At 41.4% G+C, this 26,475-nt stretch overlaps 1 protein-coding gene across 1 annotated transcript in view; it reads right to left on the reverse strand.

The window, feature by feature from the left end:
- Window positions 1–23,076: 23,076 nt before the first annotated feature.
- Window positions 23,077–26,475, reverse strand: part of LOC149780773 (cystine/glutamate transporter-like) — a 40,238-nt gene continuing 36,839 nt past the window's right edge. Inside the window, exons 9-10 of the mRNA XM_089936412.1 lie at window positions 24,248–24,425; window positions 23,077–23,500 (exon numbers count right to left, since the gene is read on the reverse strand). Coding sequence (XP_089792538.1) covers window positions 23,445–23,500; window positions 24,248–24,425 — 234 coding nt within the window. The 3' untranslated portion in view covers window positions 23,077–23,444. The remainder of the gene's footprint in view (window positions 23,501–24,247; window positions 24,426–26,475) is intronic.

A 26,475-nucleotide genomic window follows, 5' to 3' on the forward strand; every position in this document is an offset into this window, starting at 1 on the left:
CTCCGGTGTAATCTTAAAATTCCTCCTTTTAATCTCATATGTTAAACCCATGAACAATTTTAACATTATATAAACGGTTATGCCCGCCAGTGCAGCTCAAGTGAAGATGAGGCAGGTGCATTTGTTAAGAGCTATCGGAAAGGCAAAAACACAAAATCAGTGATAATGCAAGTTTTGTCACACTGAACGTGCACAACTTTAGCTTTAAATTCAAAACAGACAAAGAATCTCACATAAACATTATTCATAATATTTTTTTTAGAAGATCAACATTGCTGAAGAAGGTAGACCTACATAAACTTGACTCACAAGCTACTTGTTTGATGTTATGGCCGCTGCATCTTTCAACCAGATATTTTTTGTTTAGGCCCAATAACTTTTTTAATCATATTTTCATTTCACGTAAATTTTCTTAATTGCTTTATATTAATCAGATCTCATCCAAATTCCATTGTCCATTTTTAATAATGTCAACGTTTTTGAATCCCCAGATTTCGCGACATATGAAAGAAATTGTCGTATTGAATGATCAGTCAGAGTAAACTTGCAGTCAACTGGTAAATGTGAAGTTTTCAATGCATTTGCTTAAAATACAAATAAAATGAAAACCAGTCTTTTGAAGGATGCAATGACCAAGTTCTTCTATCTAAAGTAAGGGTGTCGTATTTTTTAGGAGAGTAACATTATTTCTAGTCATCTACCATATCAATGCTCTCTGAAATGTTGTCTTTGCAACATTGACAGTCGATTTCCATGTTTAACAATAATCAAAAGACACCCCCCCCCCATAACAAAAATAATCAGTAAGCATCATTTCTGTTCAGCTTTGTATTGATGCATCCTCGCCTGGATTCGAGTGTAAGTTTTGCACTTTATCAATTCTTTCTTTGCGATGTACCTGAACGCATTGACAGTATCACCATATGTATTAGTAGTGAAAGGGGCCACCCTAGGGACAATGGGAATTAGCATTACAGACCCCCCCCCCCGGCCACTCTGGGGACTATGTAAATTTAACATGGGGAAAATTGCTGGGCCACTCTAGGGACAAGGGGAATTAACATGGGGAATAGAGTTTGGGTTTGTCTAGGGACAAAGGGAATTGAACATGGGGAATAGAGTTTGGGCTTGTCTAGGGACAAGGGGAATTTAACATGAGAGAAAAAAAACTACTTTAGGGACAAGGGGAATTTAACATGGGATTTTTTTTTAAAAAAATTTAAAAAAAGGGTAGGCAATGGAAAGTCAATCTCTTTTCGAGACCTATGAGTGGCCCTGAAAAGGGCCTTTGGGTTTCTTCTTTTTCTTCTTCTTCTTCTTCTAACTCCTTAACTTCTTCCACCATCCTCTTATTTTTTCCATCATTTCTTTCTTCTTCTTTTCTGTTTCCGGTATCCAGTCCGGGTGACCCATGGCTCGGAACTTCTGTTGGATTTTCATCCAGTTAGCGTTCAGTTTCTCTAGTTCTTCCTTTTTCTTTCTATTTTCTTCTTCTTTTCTTTCCTTTGACCACCTTTCTTTGATTTTCTTGACCTCTTCGGTCAGCACATTCCTCATTACTTCTTCCGCTTTCTTAAGCTTGTCTAAGCCCCACTTCACAAAAGACCAATCTGTCCATTCTACAATGTCTTCTAAAAAACACCTTACACTCGTCACATAAACTATGGCTTCTTTCAACTTGCCCACTTTCACTTACGGTGGGTTAATAAAACCTCTGATTCTCTTCTCCTCATCCTCTATCATTTCAATCACAATATCGATTGCTAAGTGGAGGCTGGTTACTTATCTTGAGACGAAGTCTTTTATCACTGCATGCCTCCATTCCTGTTCAAGCCTTTCTGCAGCATTCAATCCATCCACCATCCAATACCAACTTCCCATAAGGTTGTTATACAAAGCTGAAGCTGCTGACATCTTCTTGTTTGCTTATTCCGTGGAATGGGCTCCAATGGCAAACACTGTTAGTTTTATAGTTAAAGCGCGGACGTGATGGAAAACATCCCCTAAAACAAAATTCATCTTACCTAGATCATGACCAAACAACGCGCGGACGTGAAGGAAAACATCCCTACTTTTTTCTCATTTCATATGATCTACTATCCTCATACGTGAACCAGCAATAAACGAACCCCAAATCTACTATTTACACACGCAAATCATTAAAACAAAATCCATAATCTACTATCCACACAATCGTACGTGAGCGGTTACAAAACCCAAATTATACTCTCCACATACGCTAAGAAACAATAAACAAACCCATAATCTACTATTCACACAAACGTACGTGAGCGCTTACAAACACAAACACGCAAACACATACCCTCACACTAGGAAAAAAAGAGTCAGTGTTTATATTCACACTACTCTACCTACACACATTGGCAAATCGATTGTTATTTCTTTTCTAGAGTATTGGGTAGCCCTGAAAAGGGCTGTTTTTGAACTCCATGACACCTGGTTAATGATGGCACCTTCCAGGCCTGGCACCACACACACATCTTCTTCCCCAGTCTCTTTTCACTCGTTTTGGGGAAAGAGCAGAGGCGGGATAAGTGGCTTCAGAATCCCAATTTTCTGTCTCTGGGATTCTGAAATTTCCTCTCTCCTCTTCTTTGTTTCTTCTCTCCTCCTCTTCTTTGTTTCTTCTCTCCTCCTCTTCTTTGTTTCTTCTCTCCTCTTCTTTCATCCTTCCCTCTTCTACTAGGGCCTCTGCAGCCAGCTCATTCACTATACGCCTGGCATATTCCAGGTGTACATGAAGTTCAAGCAGTTTTGCTAGTCTGGTGTTCATTCTCTTGATCAATCAACAAGGGTAGCTAGACTGCCGAACGAGTTTCAAGTTATACTGAAAGCGCCTACGTGATGGAAAACACCCCCCTTAAAAACATAAAATTGATCTTACCTAGATCATGACCAAACAACGCGCGGACCTAAAAGAAACACACACTCACCTTTTATACTTCCCATTACTATTCTAAAAAATTTTCATTAATCACTTCAATATACTATTCACATACGCAAAGCAATCCAATCAAACCCCAAATCTACTCTCCCCACACCTCAAACAGCAAAAAAAACCCCCATGATCTTAATCTACTATCCACACCAACTTACTTGAGCACTTACAAACACACAATCCTATACACAAACACATACACTCACATCACAAAAGAGTTAGTGTTTATATTCACACTTCTCTACCTACACACATTAGCAAATCGATTGTTATTTCTTTTCTAGAGTATTGGGTAGCCCTGAAAAGGGCTGTTTTTTTGTTTGCTATGGCAATCTTTTAGTTTCTAAGAATGCGATGTCCTCTGAGGATAGACTTTCTGGCGATAGGTCTGCTTCTTCGGAAAGAGAAGAAGAACTCTTTGGTGTCGATACGACAATCGACAAAGCCTCTGTCAGCTTCAGGTTGCTGCTGCTGCTGCTGTTGTTGTTGCTGCTGCTGTTGCTGCTGTCTCTGAAATCTGTACTTCTCTGTCCATTCTTCTTTCTCCCTGTTGACTTCTTCTCTGAAGAGCTCTTCTATTAGGTCTTCAGTGACTTTTAACATTCTCACATTCTCTATTTCTTCTGGCTTCGGTATCAGACTGTGTCTGACCCTATGCAAATTCACGTAGGCTTCGTTTAGCTTAGCTAGTTTGGAGCACATCTTCGTAGGAGGATGAGTCGACAATGGATGGTTAGACTGGAATCAACACGGTTCTTAAAGTCAAAGCGCGGACGTGAAGGAAAACATCCCCCACACGGTTTTCGAGTCGCAACGTTCAATGAGTGTCATGAGAGGGATAGTAAGAAATGAAAGAGCATGAATCCAACATTCTTATAGCTAAACAAAAGACAAAGGCATTTTTTTCAAAACACAACATTTTTTATTCAAAAATCACTTAACACTAAACAACAACTCTAACATTTTAAACAATAATCCAACAATATAACATCAAACAATTGTTTCAAAAATGACAAACATTTTTTTTCTTAATTGACAGTCTACTTTAAACAGGGCTGACAACGTTGTGAATGAAATTGTGATTTCCACTGTTGGAAGTCATTAGGCCATTGATGGACACTACGTTTCCTAGCTTGAGACAAAAGATAAGCATAATGGTCACAAAACCATCGATCTACTTTCACATCGTTTCTTGAAGAAGAACGAGGATCAAAATGAGTCACTAAATGTTCTAAGGAATAGCCCAGGCTGCGATGATGCAGAAAATACACACAGTACTGTCCACACACCAAGGAATCTGTGCCTTGTAATTTTACATTATTGAATCGGGTGGTCTGAGCATTTCTTCTCATAAAGTCAATGATATCGTCTTCCAAAGGAGGCAATCCGTACGAATCGAAATATTCCACACATCCTTCTTGAGGAAAGTAGACGGCTACCCAGTGGGTTCCTGGGAGATGACTGTCGTCCGTGTTGATGACATAAGCTAGATGGTCTTGAGGTTTACGATGAGGGAGTTCATCTTTAGCACAGACGACAGGATTCCAAGAAGCCGTGTACGAACTGTGGTTCAAAAGGTAATAAAGTTCCCAGGTATCCATGTTTTTTTTGGTTTTTTTTTCTTCTTCACAGGTAATAATAAGTCATCAATTCGATCATGACTTTTTGCTTGAAAATGTCTGACAAATAACCGTTTCTTCGTTTCGTCTCCCCACTCTGATTCAGGACAGCTTCGATACGATGAATCTCTTGAGTGGTTAATGGTGGACAAGAATGTTCACGCAAGTCTTTATACCACTGATGCAACACGACTTCATCCGAGATGAGACTCCAAGCTTCGTCCAGATACTCATCCAATTTTTCTTCTTCACTCAGCATCAGGCATTTATCGTGTTGAATTTGACTGGGATGATCGTTTTGACATCCATAGCACTCCTTCTTGATCAATTCCGTCATTCTTTCGACAAGTGTTTGGCAAAACAGGAGGCTAAATGGGCTTCTTGTTCTGGCCATCTTGACTTCGTCAAAACTTCATTGTCTTTGTCTTGGGATTCTCCTTCCACGGTCTCCTCACATTCCATCTCCAAAGTTTCTCCACTAGGTAAAGAGGGATAACAGTCTTCCATGGTTTCTAATAGTCTAGAAAGACTTCTCTCAAACTGTTGATTTCTATGGTATTGTCGAATTCGGCATACAGGAGGACGTTCACCGTCTCTGTTAGATTTGTAGTAAACTGAATTTCCACACGAATCTGGCCAGATTTTATAGGGTGGAAATGTCCCTCGTCGCTGCCTTGGTCTGGAGTGAAATCGAAAGCCCACAAAGCGTAGCCTCCTGCGTAATCCTCGTACGTAATGCCGTGACTGGTGTTGGTTCCTAACTGACCAGTGGCTTCGTACAGGGACAAATACGACCTAAAGTAATTCTTCTTGCCAAAGTCAGGTTCGAAAGGTCGGGTACACAAGGTCTTGCCATCGCGACTGACTTCGATCTTGGACACGTCAAAGTGTTTAAAGTGGAAAGGATTTTTAGCCAAAGCTCCGTTGAAGGCTGCATTCTCGACGATACCAAGGATCAAACGTTTGGGTAACTGTCCTTGGAACAGATGATCTTCGATCATGGATCGCAGCCCCGTGGGAATGGTGAAGACTTTCACTTCCACGCGTCGTATGGGATACTTGGCGGTCGTTCTGCTCAACGTCTGACTGATGTCGTTACCCACTTTAGGTAACACTTCCACGCGTCGTACGTAGAGCCTGGCTTCCTCTATGACAGTTTTGCAAGCACTAGTACCTATCAAATGGAAAGCGGCACTACTACGATTCAGTCTCAGGCGGAGATTCACTCCGTTCAGCAAATACTTTTCTTGTAACCACATGTCCAAATGCAAACGATCCATCAGTTCTAAACTATCTCCACTTTTGATTCTGTCTCTTCGTTCTACAAATCCAGCATTGTGTTCTTTGGTTGTATTAATTTCGAATTCTTCAAACTGGCCTGCATCGTCAGCTTCCCATACAACACAGGCATTGAGATGAGTGTTCTTGGCGTCTATTCCGTACGTCAAGAGATTTTCCAGGTACGCTCGATAAGGGTAAGTATCCATGCTGCTACTGACTAGTTTGTTATTCAAGTACAAGTCCACTCCACTGAACAAGGAATGCATGAAATTGTTGACGGGAGCTATTACCTCATCACCATCTAAGGGCGTATTATCCTCATCGACAACTTTGACTTTCAGGTACAAGTAACTGCTATTCAGATCGATGTAATCTTCGGGCTGTCCTTTGATTTCAAACTCGATGGGAGCTGAGGCTGTCAAAGAGGAGACGGGGTTAAATTCTACCCACTGGGATTCTTGCATGGTCATCATGGTGGGGGGCATGGCAAACAGATCCAGTTCCGACTTGGAACTAGCGCAAGATTCTCGGTGCATCATTTTGTTCTTTCTCAATAATCGAAAACGTCTAAGTCTCGAACGGTTCTTCTTTTCTTTGTCTTTCTAGCTTTAGACGTGTGAAGTCTGGTGAAAGGGTATTTTCTTCGTCGTCTCTTTCTGCCTTGTCCTTGCTGAATGCCTGACTCGGTAGCGTGCAGGGCATTTATAGGTGTTTCTCGTCGGCCCAAAAGGTCTTTGCCCGTTTGCAGAAAGACATTTTTACTTGCCCTCATGAAGACTTCTTTAGGGTTTTGTTTGTCGATGATGACATTTTGGAGAAATTCTTTCCCTTGTGTCAGTGCCGCATCTTTCAAGGCGTGCAATACGCGTGTCACCATCGGTTTCAAGGCTGGGGCCACCGAACGAAAGGCCGATTTCAGCATATCTCCTAAACCGTGTCCTCGCTGTCGAGCAACCCCTCGGAACATTGGATACATGACTTACGAGTCGTGACAGAACCGTTTTCGAAAATGGAGTTTCACCGTGACTTTTCCTTTGGTGAATGGAATATTTTGTCCCAGATCTCCTTTTATAGCAATGTTGACCGTGTCCAAATAAGACTTACTGACAGGCAAATAGTGAGGATGGACAAATTCGCGGTGAACGTGGTAAGTGTTTCCACCTTCCTCGTCAGCGTTCGTGGCAGAATCCACTTTGAAAGGAATGACACGCAGTAACGGTACGGAGGTGTGTCCCACCACGTTGTACTCCACCACATCGGAGTACACAAACATCAAATTCAGTCCTTGGTTCAGTTTTACCGGGGCACGAAATAACTTGCTAAAAGACTCGTTGTCGTAAACGATTGGTAATTCGTTTTTCTTGATCATGGCCATTCTCATGTCCATGTCTCCGCCCAACATGTCAAACAATTCAGGACAAAATAAAATGGACAGGATTTTACTCCCGTCAAATTTCATCAAGAAGCGACGAGCTGCTTTGTGGTATTCCATGGTGACACTTTATTTGAAACTTTCCAAAGCTTTCATAAACACGACATTAAACCTGGAGGCTATGGTGCTGACCAAATGTTGACCACTAAAATAATAGCCTGGGGGAATGAACAAGTGATAGGTGGTGTACTTTTGATTTCTTGTGCCAGGGGTTTTCTTGTCATATTTGCCATGGGTATCCAAGTACTGTTGCATTTGCTCGTCATAAACTTCCACATCAAAAAAGTTTTGATTGGGAAGGACATTGAGGACTTGGGTCGGGTGAATGATTTCCACTAAAGCCACTTCCCAATGGGCTTCGTGATCTAATGGGATGGCCTGAGGTAATTTGGCCGTGTAACAGCACAACGTGTTCTTGGGAAAGGCCTCCATGGAACTGTCACTGGGTAAGGTTAAGTAAAATTGGTTTTGGTGACTCATAATTCCAGAGTTCTGTGGCTGTCCGAGGGGTTACTGGACGTCATAGGCGTGTCTCCGCCCAAAATAGGGTCGTTGTTGTTGTTGATTTTGTTGGAGTGGTGACTGGCACTGGCACTGGACACTAGGTTGCCGTGGTTCCCGTTGGAAGAGAATTTCAGGGAGGGATTGGGAAGCAGGTAACCGATGCAACTGCTCAATAAAATGGTCCACAATTGTTTGTCTCCTTGTTGCAAACTCAAATTGGCAATGGCTGCCCCGATGACACAATACACCACGAAGATTTGGCAGAAAAAGACGATTTGCGTTTTAGGCACACGTTCTCCACACAACACCCACATGGGTTGTTTTTGCAAATCTTGCAGAGAAGAACTGGGTGAAGGATTGGTAGCCGTAGTAGCTGCGTCTGTGTGAAAGGGCATGATGGTCACTTCTTTTTATAGTCGATGAGTTGCGAAGCGTCGATCCAAGAATCAAAACTGGGTGGATATCCTTTCCAAAGTACTTTGACTTCTTTGACACGTCGTTTGCCCACTTTACGGGTTCTGCGTTCGAGAATGCTTTCGATGTCGTACACGTCGTCTTCTTTTTTGATCACACGTTGTAACTCGGGCAAATAAAACGTTCCTTTGAGCACTTCTCCGTTCATGTCTTCCAATTTATAGACGGCAGGATGACGGCCATGCACTCGTCCAGTGACACGAAACAATTCGGTCGTCCAGTTAGGTAAGTAACCTTTGTCGAAAGTGCGTTTGGTTTTGCCAATGCGCACCCAATCTCCTACGGCCAACTCTCCACTTTTCTTGGGGACAGCCCTCGTCGGGGACGTACCAAACAGGCGCTCAAACACCAACACTTCGTTGTCGGGAGTCACTTCTTGCGGGGCACGTCCGATGCTTCGATGGTAAGATTGGTTGTACGCTTGCACCAGGTGCGGTAAGATGTCGATGTACTTCAGAGTGTGGTGATGCGTAAAATATTTCCACATGCGTTCTTTCAAAGTACGTTGAAAACGTTCCACGATGCTGGCTTTGGTTTCGGGATTCTCGGTGGTAAAAAAATGAATGTCACGTTTCATTAATTCTTTTTGGAAAGCTTGGTTCAGAAATTCGGTACCTTTGTCCGTTTGCCATCGAAGAGGGTGACGAGCGCTTTGTTTCAACACCCGTTGCAGGGCTCGCACTAACTCGCTGCTCGATTTGGAAGTCAAAGGCACGACCCAGGCAAATTTGGAAAAGACGTCGATGACACAAAACAAATATTTGTAGCCACGATTGTAGCTGGCCAAATGAGAGACATCGGCTAAATCGGCTTGCCATTGATGATCGATGCCTTCTACTCGGGTGCGACTTCTGGCAAACTTGCGTCGAATGGGCTTGTGTAAAGTGTAGGTAGCTTGTTCTTGTAACCATCGTTGCACTTGAGGTAAACGGAGACTTTTCAGTCGAGTTTTGGCAGCACGATACAATTTTTTAACTCCTGCGTAACCTGCAGGATGAGAGGGATCGTAGTAAATGCTGGCTAAGACTTTTTCCATTTTTTTTGTGTTTGTGTGTTAATAAGACATCCACTTTTGGAGGATGCTACTCTTTTTCTCTTGGGGTACTTTCTTGGATTGCAATGCTTTGCGTGTGCGACCGGCAATAGGTGTTGAAGAGGAGGATGTCTGAGCGGGGGATATCGGTTCTTGTTTCACTTCTGTCTTCACTTCTGTCTTCACTTTCTTTTTCTCTTGTGATGAAGAAGGGGTGGCCATCATCTTTTTAATGCATCCAATTCTGGAGGTAGGTGGTGTTGTTAACTTGCGTACTTTTTCTGGTGGAGTTTGAAACCCTTCTTCTTCTCCTTTTTCTGTCTTGGTCACTGGTAGTGGTGGTACTGGTACTGGTGATGGTGCTGGACTTTCATCAAGGTCTTAAAATCTTTCAGAGTGGGTAGAGCTGTTTCGTCTAAAGCTTTCTGGTGAAAGAGTTGCAGTCGTTGCAAGAGTTGACCGTACTTTTGCGATTTTTCTGTTTCGGACAAATCTTGGCGATCCATCAAGGACTGCAATTCGTGTTGTAACTGGGACATCTCGCTCAAATTGGGATTGGGAGGTAAATGCGGGGTGCGTTGTTCTTGCCAACGATGGTATTCCATCCATCGTTTGTAAGGCACTAAAGCCAGTTTTCGTCCTTCAATGGGGTTGTCAGGGGTCGATTCTGAGATCTTGGGACTTCCGAGGGCCTTTTTATCTTGCTCCCACCAGTCCTCCCAACATGGTTCCCAAGACTCCTTTCAGTAAGGGACCGAACAAGAGGGGTAAAATGCCTCCACGTTGGACCAACATCTTCTTCTTTTCACGAATGGGAATTTTCTTTTGAACCATTTGGCGAAGAACGTGACGATGTTTGCCTAAGCATTGTTTCTGGTGTTTGGACAAAGGGATCGTGCCTTTCAAGACGTTCAAACAGCATTCGCATACGGTATCAATGACCTCTTTGGAGGCTGATTGAACGAGATTTTTTCGTAGAGGTGGAGAAGCTTTGGACAGGACAGATAACATGTCCAAATGTTTGACTAAACGAGGAGGTAGTCCTTTTCTTTTCTTTCCTTGGGGTTTTCTGGAGGGTGACATCTTTGAGTCTTCAGGAGCACCAAAAACACTGATACCCCCGACTTGGTCACAGGCCTTTATTATACTGGAACGCGTCGCCACTGATTGTCTTTACGTTTTATCAGTTTGAGGACAGGCATGACACGTCGTGCAGGGGTACGCAACGGACTAAATCGAGCCAGTTCTTGCTTGGACAAATCCAGTAAACTTTGTAACATGCCCGATCTTTCTTGAACTTTGATTTTGGGAGAAGGTACTTTGTGAGCAGCAGCCACTGCCACTAAATTGGAAGGTCCTGCCACTGGGGAAGTTCTTTTTGGGGTCATCAACGGAGAAGTTCTTGGTGTGATCAACGTCTCCAAGTACTCTTCAGTTCTTGGTGTCATCAACGGGGAAGTGGATGAACGTGAGGCTGCCGGAGACACAGTCACCACCGTGGCACGTCGTGGTTTGCGAGTGTAAGGTTGAGTCCTGGCCGAAGAATTGCCTCTCTTGCGACTAGTTTTCTTTTTCTGGGGACCTTTTCTCTGTTTATTTTTCTGAGGGCTTCTTTTCGTTTTCCGGGGTGGTGTCTGGTAAGAGGAGGGTCCCGCCACTGGAGAAGTTCTCCTTGGGGACCTGGTCTTTTTCTTCTTCTTGGAGCTTCGTTTGACTTTTTTCTTGGGGAGAAGTTTGGGGGCATTAGGATCCCATCTTAAGAGAGAGCGAATGATGAGCCCTCCTAGAGTACCGCTCCCTCCAGGTTTCAAAATGATTTGTTTTTTGGTTTGAGTGTCGATGCGGGGATCGGCCAGTTGGACCAAAGCGACTTTGTTCCGATCGAAAAAGCGTTTGGTTTGATGAGGAATCTGAATGATTCCTTGGAGTAATTGACGTGCCGTCACCGTGAACCATCGTAAGACTTCTTTGAGACTAGCTTCTAAGACACGAGCTCGTATTTGTGGATTTTTTTCTCGACTGATGCCATACAAGGCACGAATCAATTTGACGGGAAGATGCGACTGAAGGGACGTCATGTTGACTGTGTGAGACAGACGAAAAGGGTCTGAGGTTTTTATAGATTTTTGTTTGTGTAGTGAAGTTAAGTCGAAGACGGAGACGTGTACAGGACAGGCCCTCCGTCTTGGCACCAGTGGTGAAACAAGTGGGTACGAAATCGCAAATCCTCGGGGGTCGTAGGTTTCAAATCGACGAGTAAATAGGCGTGTGGTTTGAGTGGCATCGTCGTACGCCTGAGTCAGCCAAGGCGTTCCTAACTGTTTGGCTAAGACTTGCACTTGCGATTTATCTCGAGGGCTTTTAAACAAGACCACGTAATGCGCATTGAGACTGATGGTGCGATGGGCTTTACTTTGTTGAAACAAATTTTGAGTGATGTAAACGACACTGGAATTACGGTGATGCCCTTTGCGCGTGAACCACAATTTAATTTCTTCTTCGTCTTCTCCTAACATGTCGTCGAAAATGACCAAATGGGTTAGACGGGAGTCAGAGACGATGCCGTCGTCTTCTTTAGGAATGCCTTCCACAAACACGATGGGATCGCCTTGACTTTCTCGCAAGAGGCTGTACGCCGATTGCCACTCTTTGTAACACCACACGATCCGTTGAGGGGGCCGATTGATCAAATGATGTTTATGTTCGATCAAACGTTTGACGAATTCGGTTTTGCCTGAACTGCTAGGTCCAGCAATGAGCATGTTAAAGGGATGGCGAAGATACAAAGCCTCCCAACTGGCACGATCTAAGTGTTCGTCGATGACTTTGACAGTAGAGGAAGAGGGAGCAGAGACGCAGAGGTAGCCATACTGTCAAGAATGTCACTTGTGACACGAAAACAAACAAGACGAGAGTTTATATACTTTTTTTCAGAACACGTTTATTGAATGTTTTAAACATGAATACGAAAGACAAAAATACATAAAAGCCAAAGGCTTAAGTACAACGATAAAAGGCACATGATAACCATTAACGTGAAATAAAAACTAGTGTCTGTACAACATGTTTTGGGTAAAGTTCTGACCAGTTCTATAGGGGATAAGGTCACACAAGTGTCCTCCCGAAAGGGTCTTTCAGGCCTATCCACGACAGTCCTGTCCTGGGTGACGGATTCTTCTGGCACCGTCAGTAACACAAGTTGAAAAGTAACTTTTTTTCTTTGGACGTTGAAAGGAAGGATCACAACTCTCGAGCATACTCGGCCACTTCTTGGGTCCAAGCCTCAAAATCCCATTTTTTCCAGTCACGGACATCTGTCCAATGGGGGTGTAAGTCACAAGCTACACACACATCGTCATACACGTCTCGGGTAGCTAAAAGTTGACGAATCTTTTTTTCCCGTAGAGGTCGAGAAGTATCCAGATGAAAACGTAAGGCTTTGAGCAAAAGGAGTCTCTCGTGAACATTTAAAGGCACCACTTTCATGTTGAATGGGTGGTAAATACTGTTCGTAAAGAGTCCACAAAGAATCGGCTGGAAAACGAAATCCCAGAAAACAAGTCACTAAGACACACACCACTTGTCGACCCAAATTGAATGGATACAGTTCTTCTAATAATCGATGGTAATGATCGACGGTTTGAACATGGTCATTGAGTTCCTTCCATGGAATCTGTTGGATTACATACGACAAAAGTCGTGGCATGGCAGCCTGTTTTTATAGTCTCTTTGTTTCGGAAACAATACACGTACTTTCTAGCTAGACATCTTAGTTCTCCAGTGGGGAATCTAAATGTTGCATACTGTAACCGAAACGTCAGAGTTTGTTTAGATGTTTCCTCTTCCGCTAAGTAGATTCCACGTAAAATATGTCTGTAATCCTTTACCTTGTCTTCCTCAATGTGTTGCACTAGGTGAATCTCGAAGTAACCAAAATGATCAACACGTGGATCATCGGGGGCCTGGAAGTATTGAACAAGGTCTGACCACTGAAACAATTTCTGACGAATCAGTTCTCTTATACCATTCAGGTACCAGTGGTTAAAGATCTGGTGACGTAACGGATGCAATTGTTCTTTACGTTTCACTTGTATTTTGACCAGCTCTCGGCAAATGCGTTCTCTCAACTCCACAGGCAAAGCACGAATGTTCTCTTGTAAAGTATCCATGAATAGGTCAGTCCGTACAATTCACAGTCTTCTCCTAGAGCAAAAGTAATCCACATAGTGAGTAATTTCTGGCCACTGCCATGCAGGGTAACGTCCAAGAATGTCACTGAACTCTTTTGATGTAAACGGTCTAGAGTAATACAATAGGACGAAATGCACACTTGACCCAAAGAAATCTAACACACTGGTTGACTTTTTTCACTTTCCTCTTGTGAATTTCTCGGCACAAAAGTTCTACAGTCACCCATTGAGATTTCACTCTGGCAAGTCCCTGCCAAACTTCCTTGTAAATCTTCTCTTGCAGTTCTTTAGGTAATGATTCAATGTCGTTTTTGAAATGAAGTTTAAACACCGCAACTGAAGCACTTGACATTATCTCCTTCGCCCAAGTAGAACAATCCGGCTCTGGCTAATTCTTCGGGGGTCGGGCCTCCCAGATACTTAGGCCATTTTCCTTTGAACGATTGAAGACGATTTTCAAAGTCGCAGTATTCCGACAAACGCACAGGAAACGAATATTCGTCTTTCACAGGTTCGTTTCGATGAGGGTTGGGTGACATGGACAGGAGTTTGCTCAGAGCTGGATGACATCCGTAGGGGGGTAGACGTGAAGGTTAACATTCCCCTTTAAAACGAAACCCAGTAAAATGTCCAAGAGGACGAGCGGCATCGCTTTCGCATCCCTCAGGTTTGACACGCACAGCATCACTTTCCATGATAGGGGTAGTGAGAACAAGGTTCCCACGATGCTTTACGGCATCGCTAAGGTCACAACGTACAGCATCGTACCCATCGCAAGGCTCACAATCGCATTCCACTTCAGAAGCCCCACACTTGAATTGTGCCTTTCTAAACTTGTTTTGTGTTTCTCTGAAAGTATTCATCTTGTTCGCTTGGTCTTGGTAGTCACAATGAACTATCGATCTTGCCTAGGGTTCCTTTTTATATACAGACCAATACCGACGTGTCCATACGGTAAGGTGAAATGATTGGGAAGTCGCACTTGCTTCTGGTACACGATTTGATAGACTTTTTCCAAGGGCCGACTGACGACGTGGTGAGTGGGTAAACGTACAATCTTCTTAGGTTGATAGGTGGTCACTTTAAAGTGTTCATCCTCTCCCGATTGCAAGGCTTCTTTTAGTACACCAAAGTTCACCACTCGACTGGTACGATAATTCAGAGTCAATCCTTTCACTTTGCACGTCGTGTGCACTTCTCCTTGTTTGTCCCGGTATTCGTAGCCGTAATTTTTGGGACCGCCACTGACGAAACTTAGAATCTTGTCGTCGGGATGCTCGTCTGTCCAGGCTCCTAAACGGTCTCCTTCGATGTCAGGGTGCTGTTGACTCGGGTGATGGATGTAAATGCAACTGTCCGTGTCAAAGTACAGGACGCGTTCCCCTAACAGTTCTAAAGCTTCGTACAATTTTAAGCGAGCATGGGCTGTCACGTAAGCCGCAATGATGACATTTCCAAAAGGGTCGTCTTGTACAAAGTCCAGATCTTCTTCGTAATTGACCAAGCTCAAATCCTCGCGAACGACGTCCACGTGTTTCATGAATTTGGTTTTGTCGTGAATCATCTGAAAGTTGCGAGAAGGTTCGGTCAAATATTCCGTCTTGGGTAAACACGGACGTTGTGCCATTTTTCCCCACAAGCAATTTAACATCACTTTGGCAAACGATCGCCTGCCTTCGTTTTTCTCGATGTGGTCTAAAGTGATGCCTTCTTGTTCATAGTATTTCTCTTTGAATGTCTTTTCGTCTTCGGAAGTGTGACACCAGGACGGATAGCCGCTGGCTTCTTGCTTCAGTTTCAAAAAGGCATCCACGTAGTCGGCGAAAATGCCTTTCTGACTGGGGTCACCTTTGTGGTATTGTTGTGTCTTGGGAAAGTGACAAATTTCGTACACTTCTAACAGTTGGTATCCCATGTCCAGAGCTTTGAACAACTCCACGCTGACCCACGTCCCCGTCAAGGCCCGTTCTTCCTGGGTGTGATGGCAAGGCTGGTCTTGGTTGCACGTTTCGGCACAAGTACGACACAAAGGAAACATCAGTTTGCCTTGGCAATGGTGAGGTAACACGGGATGGTACAAGTCCGTGGGCGGCAAAACTTTACACTTGATCAGACTTTCGTATTGTCGAATGTTTTTCAGGTCGATGTGTTCCGTCAGCAATTGTGGGTGCCCTACAGGAAAGCGACAATATTTGCACACGTAGGGATACAGCGAACACACGTCCAAGTATTTCATTTCTTCTCCTTTCTCTTCGTCGGCTTGGTACAGCAAACAGGTGGCATTGGTCCTTCCTCCGTACAAACTATCCCTCGGGTTCAGGGTGTACGTCAGCTTGTAACTTTCCACGAGGCGTTTAAATTCGGGATCGGTTTTCAAACGGTGATCGTACTCGTGCTCCCACATTTCCACCACTTGGTATCCTTCCTGTTCTAACTTTAGGCGTCGCTGACAAGTGTCCTGGTACAAGTCTTCCATGGTTCGTTGTAAAAACTGATTTTTAGTGCTACGATCAGGGTAACAGACGGGACATCCGTGAAATAAGCAACCATTAAACTCGTACACGATCTTGGGATTTTCTAAGTCCCAGCCATCTACCGAATACGTTCCGATGGTCTTTTCACCTCCGTTGCGGGCATGCTGAATCCATTTGTCTTCCTTGTCGCACAAGTAATGTAACCAACGTAGGGCTTTGACCGAGTATTGACGTTTGACATAGTTGGTCGATTGAGGGCTGATGACAGCATTGGTGTTTTCAGGCATGAATCGTTGTCTGTACACTAAGGAACACGCTTTGGCAATGGTGCAAGCTTCTTTCAAAGGATCGACCCCTCCGTGTTCCATGAACAGTTCTCAAAATTTTCCACAGCAACGTCGTAAAATGTCCACGTCGGAACGACAATACTTTAACATTTCTTCCTGAAAGTCGAAAGGGTCTGAGGCGTGAGCCTGGTACCAAGCGTAGAAAGCTTCTCGTTGTTCGGTACGCATGTTGTCGGGGTCGTAATAGTGAGCCTCAGGTAAATGGGGTAGAACGGCGTGTTGATTGGCTTCCGTATTGAAAAAGTGTGGAAAGTACCCTTTAGCCATTTCTGTCATTCCAAACGTTTTAGGCATTCGGCTCAAAGGCATGGCCAAGTAACTCATCGAATCTTTAAACCGTACTTGTCCTACTTGCATGAAAATGATTTTGGCTCCGTTCAAAGTGTCTTTAGGACGCTCGGTACCTTGTTCCGTATAGTATCTCAAAAGAAACTGTCCATCGTATCCGGAGAAATTGTGAGCCATCACCGTGGCATGACGATGACAATCTCCGTAACGTTCGATGTCCTCTTGGCTCCACGTCTTGTCGATGGGGTCTAAGACCCATTGGGCAAAATCGGCTAACGTGTTCGGTCCTCGAAAGATTTTTTCACGTCCTCCGGGAATCTTACTGCAGTGAGGGCAATGACTGAAGATAGGTTCCTGAATGCACTTCTCGCACGCTCGATGAGCCACGCAGAAATTAGGAATGTGAATGCCGGTCTCTTGCATGCATTCGAAATCAAAAAAGATGAAATTGCCTTTCTTCTTGTGACCGTCCTCTTTCTCTGGTGGGGGTTGGTATTTTTGCACGTAGCATTGGTGTTCCAAGTCCACGATGTGATGACAAATGTGACATATTTTCTTTCCTGAACATACGTGTGCCTTGGCATTATTGGTATGTATGCCTTGTCCACACGTAGGGCACAATCTCAGCAGTTGACAGGCACATTTCTGCTGTGAACCTTGCGTCTTCGAATGTTGTTGGTAACAGGTAGGGCTGACAAACGTGCGCGGACAAGTTGAACAAGGCACTGGTTCTTCGCTCAGACAGGGTTGAGAGGCCAAACATCCTGAGCATTTAAATCCACAATGCTTGTGTTGCTCTCTATTGTTATAACCATGGTCACATTTCTCACAGTAATATCTGTATCCCAGGAATCCGGTGATACTGGTAATGGTATCGAAATGGTCATCGTGATAATAAACATGAATGTATTTTCCATCCTTAAAGTCTTTCCCTCGAAACAACAGAGGCCCGCGCATTTCTTGAGGGTACACTTTCAAGGTGTAGCGTGGAGCTAGGACATCTTGCAATTTTTGCATCTCAGGAATGCCACAGGGTGTGTCTTTGGACTGTCCGGCTTGTTGCAACAGGAGTTCTGCTTCACTTCGTTGTTTGGCTGGTCCGATTTTCGAATATTTTCCCAGGCTCTTTTCCATTCTACCGTGTCGTTCTTGTTGGCATAGGTTCGTCCCACCACGATAGCCCTGGCTAAACACATCTGGTCTTGAGGGTTGTTAATTCGGACTTGTTTTGGTGTTGCGAAGCTCGTTCACCAATAACATCTTTTTGCGTCCAGTCCCTTGAGGAGGAGAGACGTGGGTCATGTCCAGTGTGGCTTTTCCATCGGTGATGTCAAACTGGTCATTAGATTGTTGCACGTGTTGAATTTTGTCCATGACTTTGGAAGTGGTCAATTCTGCAGGGGTGCTAAACTCGATCCAAACAAGGGATTTCAAACCGTCGTGTTGTATGGAAAGTCTCAAGCGATCGTCTTCTTTGGGTTGACATTGTCGCTTGAGTGTGGTGAGCAAAGAATCCCACACTCTGGTGATGAACCCTTCTGCTTTCTCTAACGGTACTTCAGCCTTGAAATCTTTAAACTTCACCGTGTATTTGTAAGCCGTGGTTCTAAATTTTCTAGAGGAGCGCTTTTCCGTCTCTCGAATGGAATAGTATTTTTCAGGGTTGACTAAGGGTGGCGAACTTTGTTTAGAGGGTTTGGATTCTGGTTCACTCATGTCCTCTTCAAAATCACTGGCATGAATTTGTGCCAAGACTTCAGCTCTGGTACGAGGCGATAGATCACGTTTCTGCCTCTTACTTTCTTCTTCTTTCTTCTCAAATGAATGGGATCGTTTCATCTTGAGTGCAAAACGTCAAAATGACTCAAGTTTAAACACCATAGACTAATTTATAGTCCTGGCAGACCAGCGTATATAAAAGGGTGTGTGTCTTGTCCTTTCACTATTCATTTCACTCTCAAACCGAGCACAATGATGGAAGAGACTACCCAGATGGAACGTTTCATCAGAGCTTTGCGAGGGGTCATTAGAAAATTCTCTTCAGACAAACCGACGGACTACTGTCCTTCCTTTCGAGATAAAAGTCAAGATACTTGCTATATCTGTCAGAAGAAAGGGCATTGGTCTTCAGAGTGTCCAGACCATCAAAAAAGGGGCTAGAAAAGACAAAAGTCAAGATACCTGTTATTATTGTCAAGAAAAAGGACATTGGTCTCCAGATTGCCCAAAAAAGAAACAAGAGGAGCCAGAAGAAAAGAGGGATTCTTCAGAAGAAGAGAGGGATTCTTCAGAGGAAGAAAGCAGCCAGGTAAAGAAAAAGAAACAGGAGAAGAAAAGAAGAAGGAAAGAAAGTGAGGAGGAAGAGGAGGAAAAAACTGTGAAGGTGAAGAAATTTAAAAGACAGAGAGACTAAACAATGAGACAGAAGGAGTGTAAGAACTTTTTAAAATGCTCTGTTGTGAATTGTGAATTGGATTGTAACTATTGATAAAAGAATACATTAATTATATAAGGTAAGTGTCTTTGAGTTTTGATTTTAAAAGAAGAACGTACACTCACGCACTCATATACACGTACTATAGGGGTAAAATGTTTTTTTGGGGTTTTTTTTGAGTTATTGGCAACTGAAATTGTATTTCTTTTCGAGAGACGTGGGTGGCCCTGAAAAGGGCCTGTGGTTTTTTTTTGGTGTAGGGGTGAGTTTAAGCAATCAACTTTAACTGTCTTAAGCCTTTGCCACGGCCGAGGCCTACTTCTGGACTGCGTACTGTTGATGATGATGATTTGGTTGAAATCACTAAGGGTGGTACGGTAGGCTTTGTCACAGGATTGACGTGTTTAGCTCGGGAAGGTCGTATTCTCTTTGGTCGTAATAAAGAAGTCTGATACATTTGTTTCAGACTTCTTAACTCCGCTAAAATGTCCAACAGTACCGTGACCGTTTGATTTTCACCCTCTTGTTTCTTTGCTGCTACTTCTTGTTGTTATTGTTTTTTTCTTACCTCTTCTTCTTGCTGCTGTTGCTGTAGGAGAAAAGCTTGTTCCGCTTCCTTTTGTCGTTGTATAAATTTCTCCAATTCTTCTTTCTGTCTCTGTCTAAAATTCTCCACTTGCGGTAATGAAGAAGGTAACGAAGGTTCCGGAACAAATTCTTGCGAGGTAAGCAAATCCACAAAATCCCAATTTACCTCTTCTGAAAGTAAGTCCGGGTTCCCTTGGGTGGTCTCCACTGCTGGTGCACCCCAATGGATCGTTTTCTGAGTTTCCGTCATGTTGAATCACTGTCGCATAGATTGACTACACACAGGCGCTAGCGAATCTATATAGACCACGTGACGTCACGGACTGTTCTCTTCGGATTGGATGCGGGCTTACTGAATTTTGTAACGCGTGTTTGGACTGGTGAATGAACTCAATCCGTTTCAATCCTTCCTCTACCTATAAACAAGCGCAGTTCACTGCATTGATTCACCTGTTCTCGTCGCCTCAAGATGTGGACCACAGTTGAATCATCCACCCTTGTGTCTTCAATGATGTTTAGGACGGACATGCTAATGTATGTCCGATCCAAGTGGACCGTTGTCCACAGGACAGACACCAGTCTGTGGATACGTAGGATCTACGTAGAAAGACAAGGATGCCTCAAAAGAGTGCTGATTTACGGTCCTACAGTGAGGCGCAGCCTAAGGACAAGAAGAAGACCAATACGGTGCCCTTTATGTTAATGGATACATTAACATAAACCCAAAGGCCCTTTTCAGGGCCACTCATAGGTCTCGAAAAGAGATTGACTTTCCATTGCCTACCCTTTTTTTAATTTTTTTTTTAAAAAAAATCCCATGTTAAATTCCCCTTGTCCCTAAAGTAGTTTTTTTCTCCCATGTTAAATTCCCCTTGTCCCTAAACAAGCCCAAACTCTATTCCCATGTTCAATTCCCCTTGTCCCTAGACAAGCCCAAACTCTATTCCCCATGTTAATTCCCCTTGTCCCTAGAGTGGCCCAGCAATTTTCCCCATGTTAAATTCACATAGTCCCCAGAGTGGCCCGGGGGGGGGGGGGGCGGGGTCTGTAATGCTAATTCCCATTGTCCCTAGGGTGGCCCCTTTCACTACTTGTATTCAGCTTTTTATTACATACCCATTTAATCGTACGTCCTTTGTGTGGCGTTTGATGCAAATGTCCAATCGATATTTCCGTATCACACATGCAGACTGGAACTTTAAGGTGTCTTCTTTGACTTCTGTGCACCAATACGTTTAGCTTGAGTGAATCGATCTTTCGTAAATACCAATTAGTTTTGAATTTCAGTCATACAGTAAAGCTAGCAACATTTCGTAAGCGTAAAAGTGGGAGTATTTAATAAATACAAAACCGCATTCATGTTTTGTCATAAGATGGGGGAAAGAACTCGTTTGATTTGGCTTATTAAGACATCTGGGCCGGACTGCCTCGACGTGTCCCTGCGCCATATCAGACCTTTTTTTCTCCTTCTGCAGGGAACAAAATACGTATGCAGTTTTGTGCGTGTATTGATGAGCGCTCAGCCGAGTTAAATTTTTACGTCATCAGTAAAGTCTTCCTTTACAGCTTTACCTAAACTTACGTATATAATTGTCCTTGTGATCTATCGCGTTCCTCTACAAAATTATATTCCCGTACTTTCCAAAAAATAAGCCAGAGACATCAATTCCTGGAATTTGCTTGTTCACAAAGTTCATAATGGCATATAGCATTTTTATGCAAACAGATGGACTAAAATAACATGTCTGAAAGAAGCCTGAAACGTATCTTCAGTTGCATTATAATATATAATACTGAAAGGGGGGTGGGGTGGTTTCAAGCAGATTCTGATATCATTCCTACAAAAGATATGGTTGCAGTGTTGGGAGAAAAAGATCGACAATCAGAACGAGCTGATGTTCGGATCATTTTGGCCGTTATGATTTTTTTTTATTAAGACGTCTTCTATTTAACACAGTTTAATAGTGAATCAACTTTCAAATGAAATATTGTCTTCTTTACATTTTACAAGATTTCAAATTTTTAATATTAGGTTCATTTACACAATAATTTCGAACTTGGATGATAGTGGTAAGGAAATTAATGATCTTACCACGGGGAACGTTTTTTTTCTTAATATGAAATGTTGCGTTTCACATGCCATCTTGAGGATGAAAGAACTATGTGCAGAGCGCACATGGTAGGTTCGTATTCTTAACCTATTATTGCGCCATCAAATCGTAGTCAAATAATATAATGTATGCTGTTTGTGCGTCAGCTTTCTGTCTTTCTAAAAAGCATAAGCGATATGAATTAATTTTCCGACGTTGCTGTCGCTATTCCATGACAAGACGTCAACGTTAAGCGTTTAGTCACATAGTCTGTAAACTTTGTATATTTGTTTATATTAATAGCATTTGAACTTACAACTTTATGTGATTCTGATTGGTCCAAATAAGCCCATGAAATTATTGTGCATTATTTTCTTTAATGATTGACTGCGATCGTGGAAAAACTTTTCCAACCCCGCCTTTTGGAATGCTTTTTTTCAATGATCATTTTGGCGGACATTTTTCAATTCGACTCACGAAAGGAAATCGAGGAGAAATTATCTCGGCTGTCTGAATACGGGCAATTTACCCCACAAGGGTTTGTTATATCATGTATAACAATATTATCATAAGAAAAATGGCGTAAACTCAAAGACAAGAACAACAAAAAGTAAAACAAAAGGTATTGCTCAGTTCATAGCGGTTTTGAAGGGTAGGGTTGGCGGGGGAGGGCGTTAAACCTGTAGCATGGACTTTACCCTATAATTCCTATAGACAAGTGTGGTTTAAATGTTAATTTACAGAAGTAAATAAACTCACCTCTGCTCACAGAAGAATGTTTAGATAAACCGGTCTCCAAACTGACAGAAGTTTATCCAACCACTGCATACTCACGCGGTAAATATATGATGCAATTCCGATTCAAAATTAAATTTGTTTACATATTCTGTACTTTGCTGTTCCAAAATATCAGCTCACAAATCCATTACAGCAAATATCGGAATTTCTGCATCCAGTAAACCTTCTTTCACGTGATTATTGCAACAATGTAATGTTACGTTGTGAAAGTGGCATGTTAGGCTACGTAAACATGGATCGTCTACTGCAGTCTAACAGAGTACTGCATAAAACGATGCGACATCACGCACACTGGACAGTGTTGAAAATTTATTTTGTCTGTGTAAAATGTTTTGTTTATTATGAAGGACCTTTGTTCTATGACTTATAGATTGTAAGAAAAGTATAATCTATTTTTATACGTTAATACTAGTTTCATTTTGGGACTATTTTTGACGCACAACAAGTCAATGGGGCAGCGTTTGTCAGAATTAACGAAATTACGCGTTCTTCCATCTATCCAAATAATTTCCACTGAAATAAAAACTGTCATGAAAAGAATCTCAAATGGGTAAAAAGCTGGACATTATTCAAGGAGTTTCATAAATTTAATATTAAATCAGTACACATTTGAGATCCTCTATATAATTTCTTTGACACTGTTGTATATAATGTCATGAAACATAAACATAACGAATGTTTATCAAGGAAGGTACTGCTCATCACATGCCAAATCAGGTCACATTGACTTTGCTCGGTTTTTGGAACATGCCTCTGCAAAGCAGATGAGACGTAGCAGGCTGATAAAATTTTGTTTTTAGCAGGGTCGACCTTTTAAAAACTGCACCAAAAGAATGTTAACATTTTTTATTGTAGTAACCTCTGCCACGACACTGGATTGGAAATGAGACTACGTCTGTCCATTACATTCAATCGGGCTGATATAATGACAGTTTATGATCCTGTCGTCTGGATATTCAGTATTTTCTGTGCTATAATCGTCATTTTTCCTGCAAAAAAACCCCACCAGATATAATCAAAGAATGTCAAATTTTGTTAAAAAGAAACAAAATAATAAAACAAATGTCTTCACACAAACAGTCACGTTATTTTTTAATATTCCAATCCTTAGGTCAAGTTTAATGTCTTTAAAATTAGTTCTCTATTACTTGAATTTTTCTTTGCAGATTTCTAACAATTTATAAAATTTTGAAAGAAAACAAATAGTTAAAAAGAAAATTGACCAAATATTTTCAATGACCTAATCACAAAGAATTCAATATGCCAATTACACGATTTCACAAATAGGCCACATTTATTTAAATTACGTAAATTTTTACTAGCAATAAAACTAATATTAACAGCTTTAAAAGATAGGTCCATTATGATGCTGTCTAAATTGTCCAGACTACTGCATTATCTCAAGCAAGTTATAGTTTCGCAATATCAGAAATTCAAAAACATTGATATTTTCAACAAAAAAAATAAATAAAAAAAAAAAAAAAACAAAACCCGCAGGTTTAAACTGATCACGTTACCAGTAAATATGTTGTAGGTATGGCAAAATTATTTTTTTTTGGTAAAATATATTCAACAATAATTTAGACGTGAATAACCCAAAATAGCAGATTAGAAGATGATTGCAGCCAAAACTCGGTCCAGAAAAATAAGAAAGCCGGGTGTGTTTTAAAGAAATCAATGGAATGTCAAAGGGTATGTTTGCATTTTGTATAAAAACGATTCCAGTGAATACTTACTGACTAAAGAAGTGAATATTTCTGGTTTGTTTTCCCAGACAACCCCAAACAAGTAGACTGGAATTCCAGCAAACAGGATTACGAGACCAATTCCCATTTTTACGGGCTTCCCGTATATTGCTAAGAACAGCATTGCTATGTTCACCAGCAGTTGTATGAATGGCATAAGTATGAAAGTCTGAAATATACGTTTCGGAATATATATATATATATATATATATATATATATATATATATATATATATATATATATATATATATATATATATATATATATATATATATATATATATATCAGAGGCGTAGCTGGGGGGGGGGGGGGGGGCAGGGGGGTACATATGTCTCCGGGCGCCAAGGTACAGGGGCGCCAAAATGAGGCTTACAACGTTACATTATAATAAGTAAACAAGGGTAATATTCAAAAATGTGATTAAACGGGGAGGGGGCTGGGGCGCCAATTTTATAGTTCGTCCCCGGGCGCAAAATATCATAGCTACGCCTCTGATATATATATATATATATATATATATATATATATATATATATATATATATATATATATATATATATATATATATATTATTTTACAGCAAATACATTTCCACACAATCTGATGGATGATTGAGAGAAATCTTTTGATAAACCTTTTCATCAGACCCATCTCAATCCTCTCTATCCAATGAAAAGCTATTGAAAAATATTATGATGATTCCCTAATGACTTTTCTTGATGGACACAAACAGTTGCATGATAGACAATCAGGCTTTCGCCCAAAATCATTCATGTAAAACTGATCTCGCTAGTAGAATTGAAAAATGGCTCAATGCTACAAAATAATGGAGATCTAGTGGGAGCTGTGGTGGTTGATTTTAAGAAAGCTTTTGATTAAGTTGATCTTGATATTTTAACTAAATATGAAAATTTGACGAGCTCAGTACGACTATTTAAATTGGTTTTAAGTCGTATCTGGAAGACAGAAAATAAAAAGTTGACATAATATCACGTTAAAAAAAATGAAATATATGTAACTTGTGGAGTGTGTCAAGGATATATATTTTAGGGTCTTTACCATTTCTTACGTTTATAAGTAGTCTACACGTGTATAGAGCAAATATTGAAACTGATCTCTATAATAATTACACAACCTTATAAGATATCTCTATAATAATTACACAACCGTATAAGATATCTCTATAATAATTACACAACCGTATAAGATATCTCTATAATAATTACACAACCTTATAAGATATCAGCTCATCTAAAAAATAACATGGAAAGAAACTTATACGATACTCTTGTTGAGCTCTCCAAATGGGGTAAACATGATGGAATGGTCAGTCATTTAGACAAAAAGAAAACTAAAGTAATGCTGAGAACCACACCCCGAAGAGGGTAACATACTGAAAGGCGATATTTTTCACACAAATTTCAATGATGATGAAGTGAAAAATGTTATGCAAGATAACTATTAAGAGTACGAATTAATAACAACATGTATGGTTGGAGTAGATTGGTAATATCTCCAAAACGATGTTTGAGAATATTTGGTTACTATAACAAATGTAAGAATTCCTAACTCTTAACTACAGGGTAATGTTTTATAAACGTTATATTCAACCTCATCTGGACTACGGCATCATATGGTATATGCTTCTGAAGCAGATATGTTAAAATTGGAGAGAAAAAACTTCAAAGACGATTCGTCAGAATTATCCTTCATAAAATTTTTGATAATGTCTATAAATGTATTACTGATTTGAAGATCGTAATTATTTATGAAAAATATGTTTTAACAAGAAGCTAAACTTACTCAATGCACAACTGATAAACGATATGTTAAGTAAAAGGACAAATAATATTAATACATTCTGGTCAACCAATACTACACGCTATGTCATCTATAATTGTCTTTTTCTTAAGACCAAAATCAAGCTGTATAAAATTAGTCTGAATTTTTCAGATCCATTCATTTCGAACAGTCCACTTAAAGAGGTTGTAGAAGCATCATCAGTGCCTTCCGATCATCACATGGATGCAATACAAATCTCCAAAAACATGTTATGGAAACTTTGTTGTACACTGTTGTATATATTTATATTTGTATATATTATAGAAAATGTGTGTGTATGTGTATATATCTCTGTGTCTGTCTATGTGTGTGTGAAGAAGAAATTTACAATTATGCGTGGTTATGTATACCAGTCTCTGTACTGTTTTGCTTTTAT

The sequence above is a fragment of the Sinohyriopsis cumingii genome, chromosome 16 (genome assembly GCF_028554795.1).
Source record: "Sinohyriopsis cumingii isolate HCF-2022 chromosome 16, ASM2855479v2, whole genome shotgun sequence".
Lineage (NCBI taxonomy): Eukaryota > Metazoa > Mollusca > Bivalvia > Unionida > Unionidae > Sinohyriopsis > Sinohyriopsis cumingii.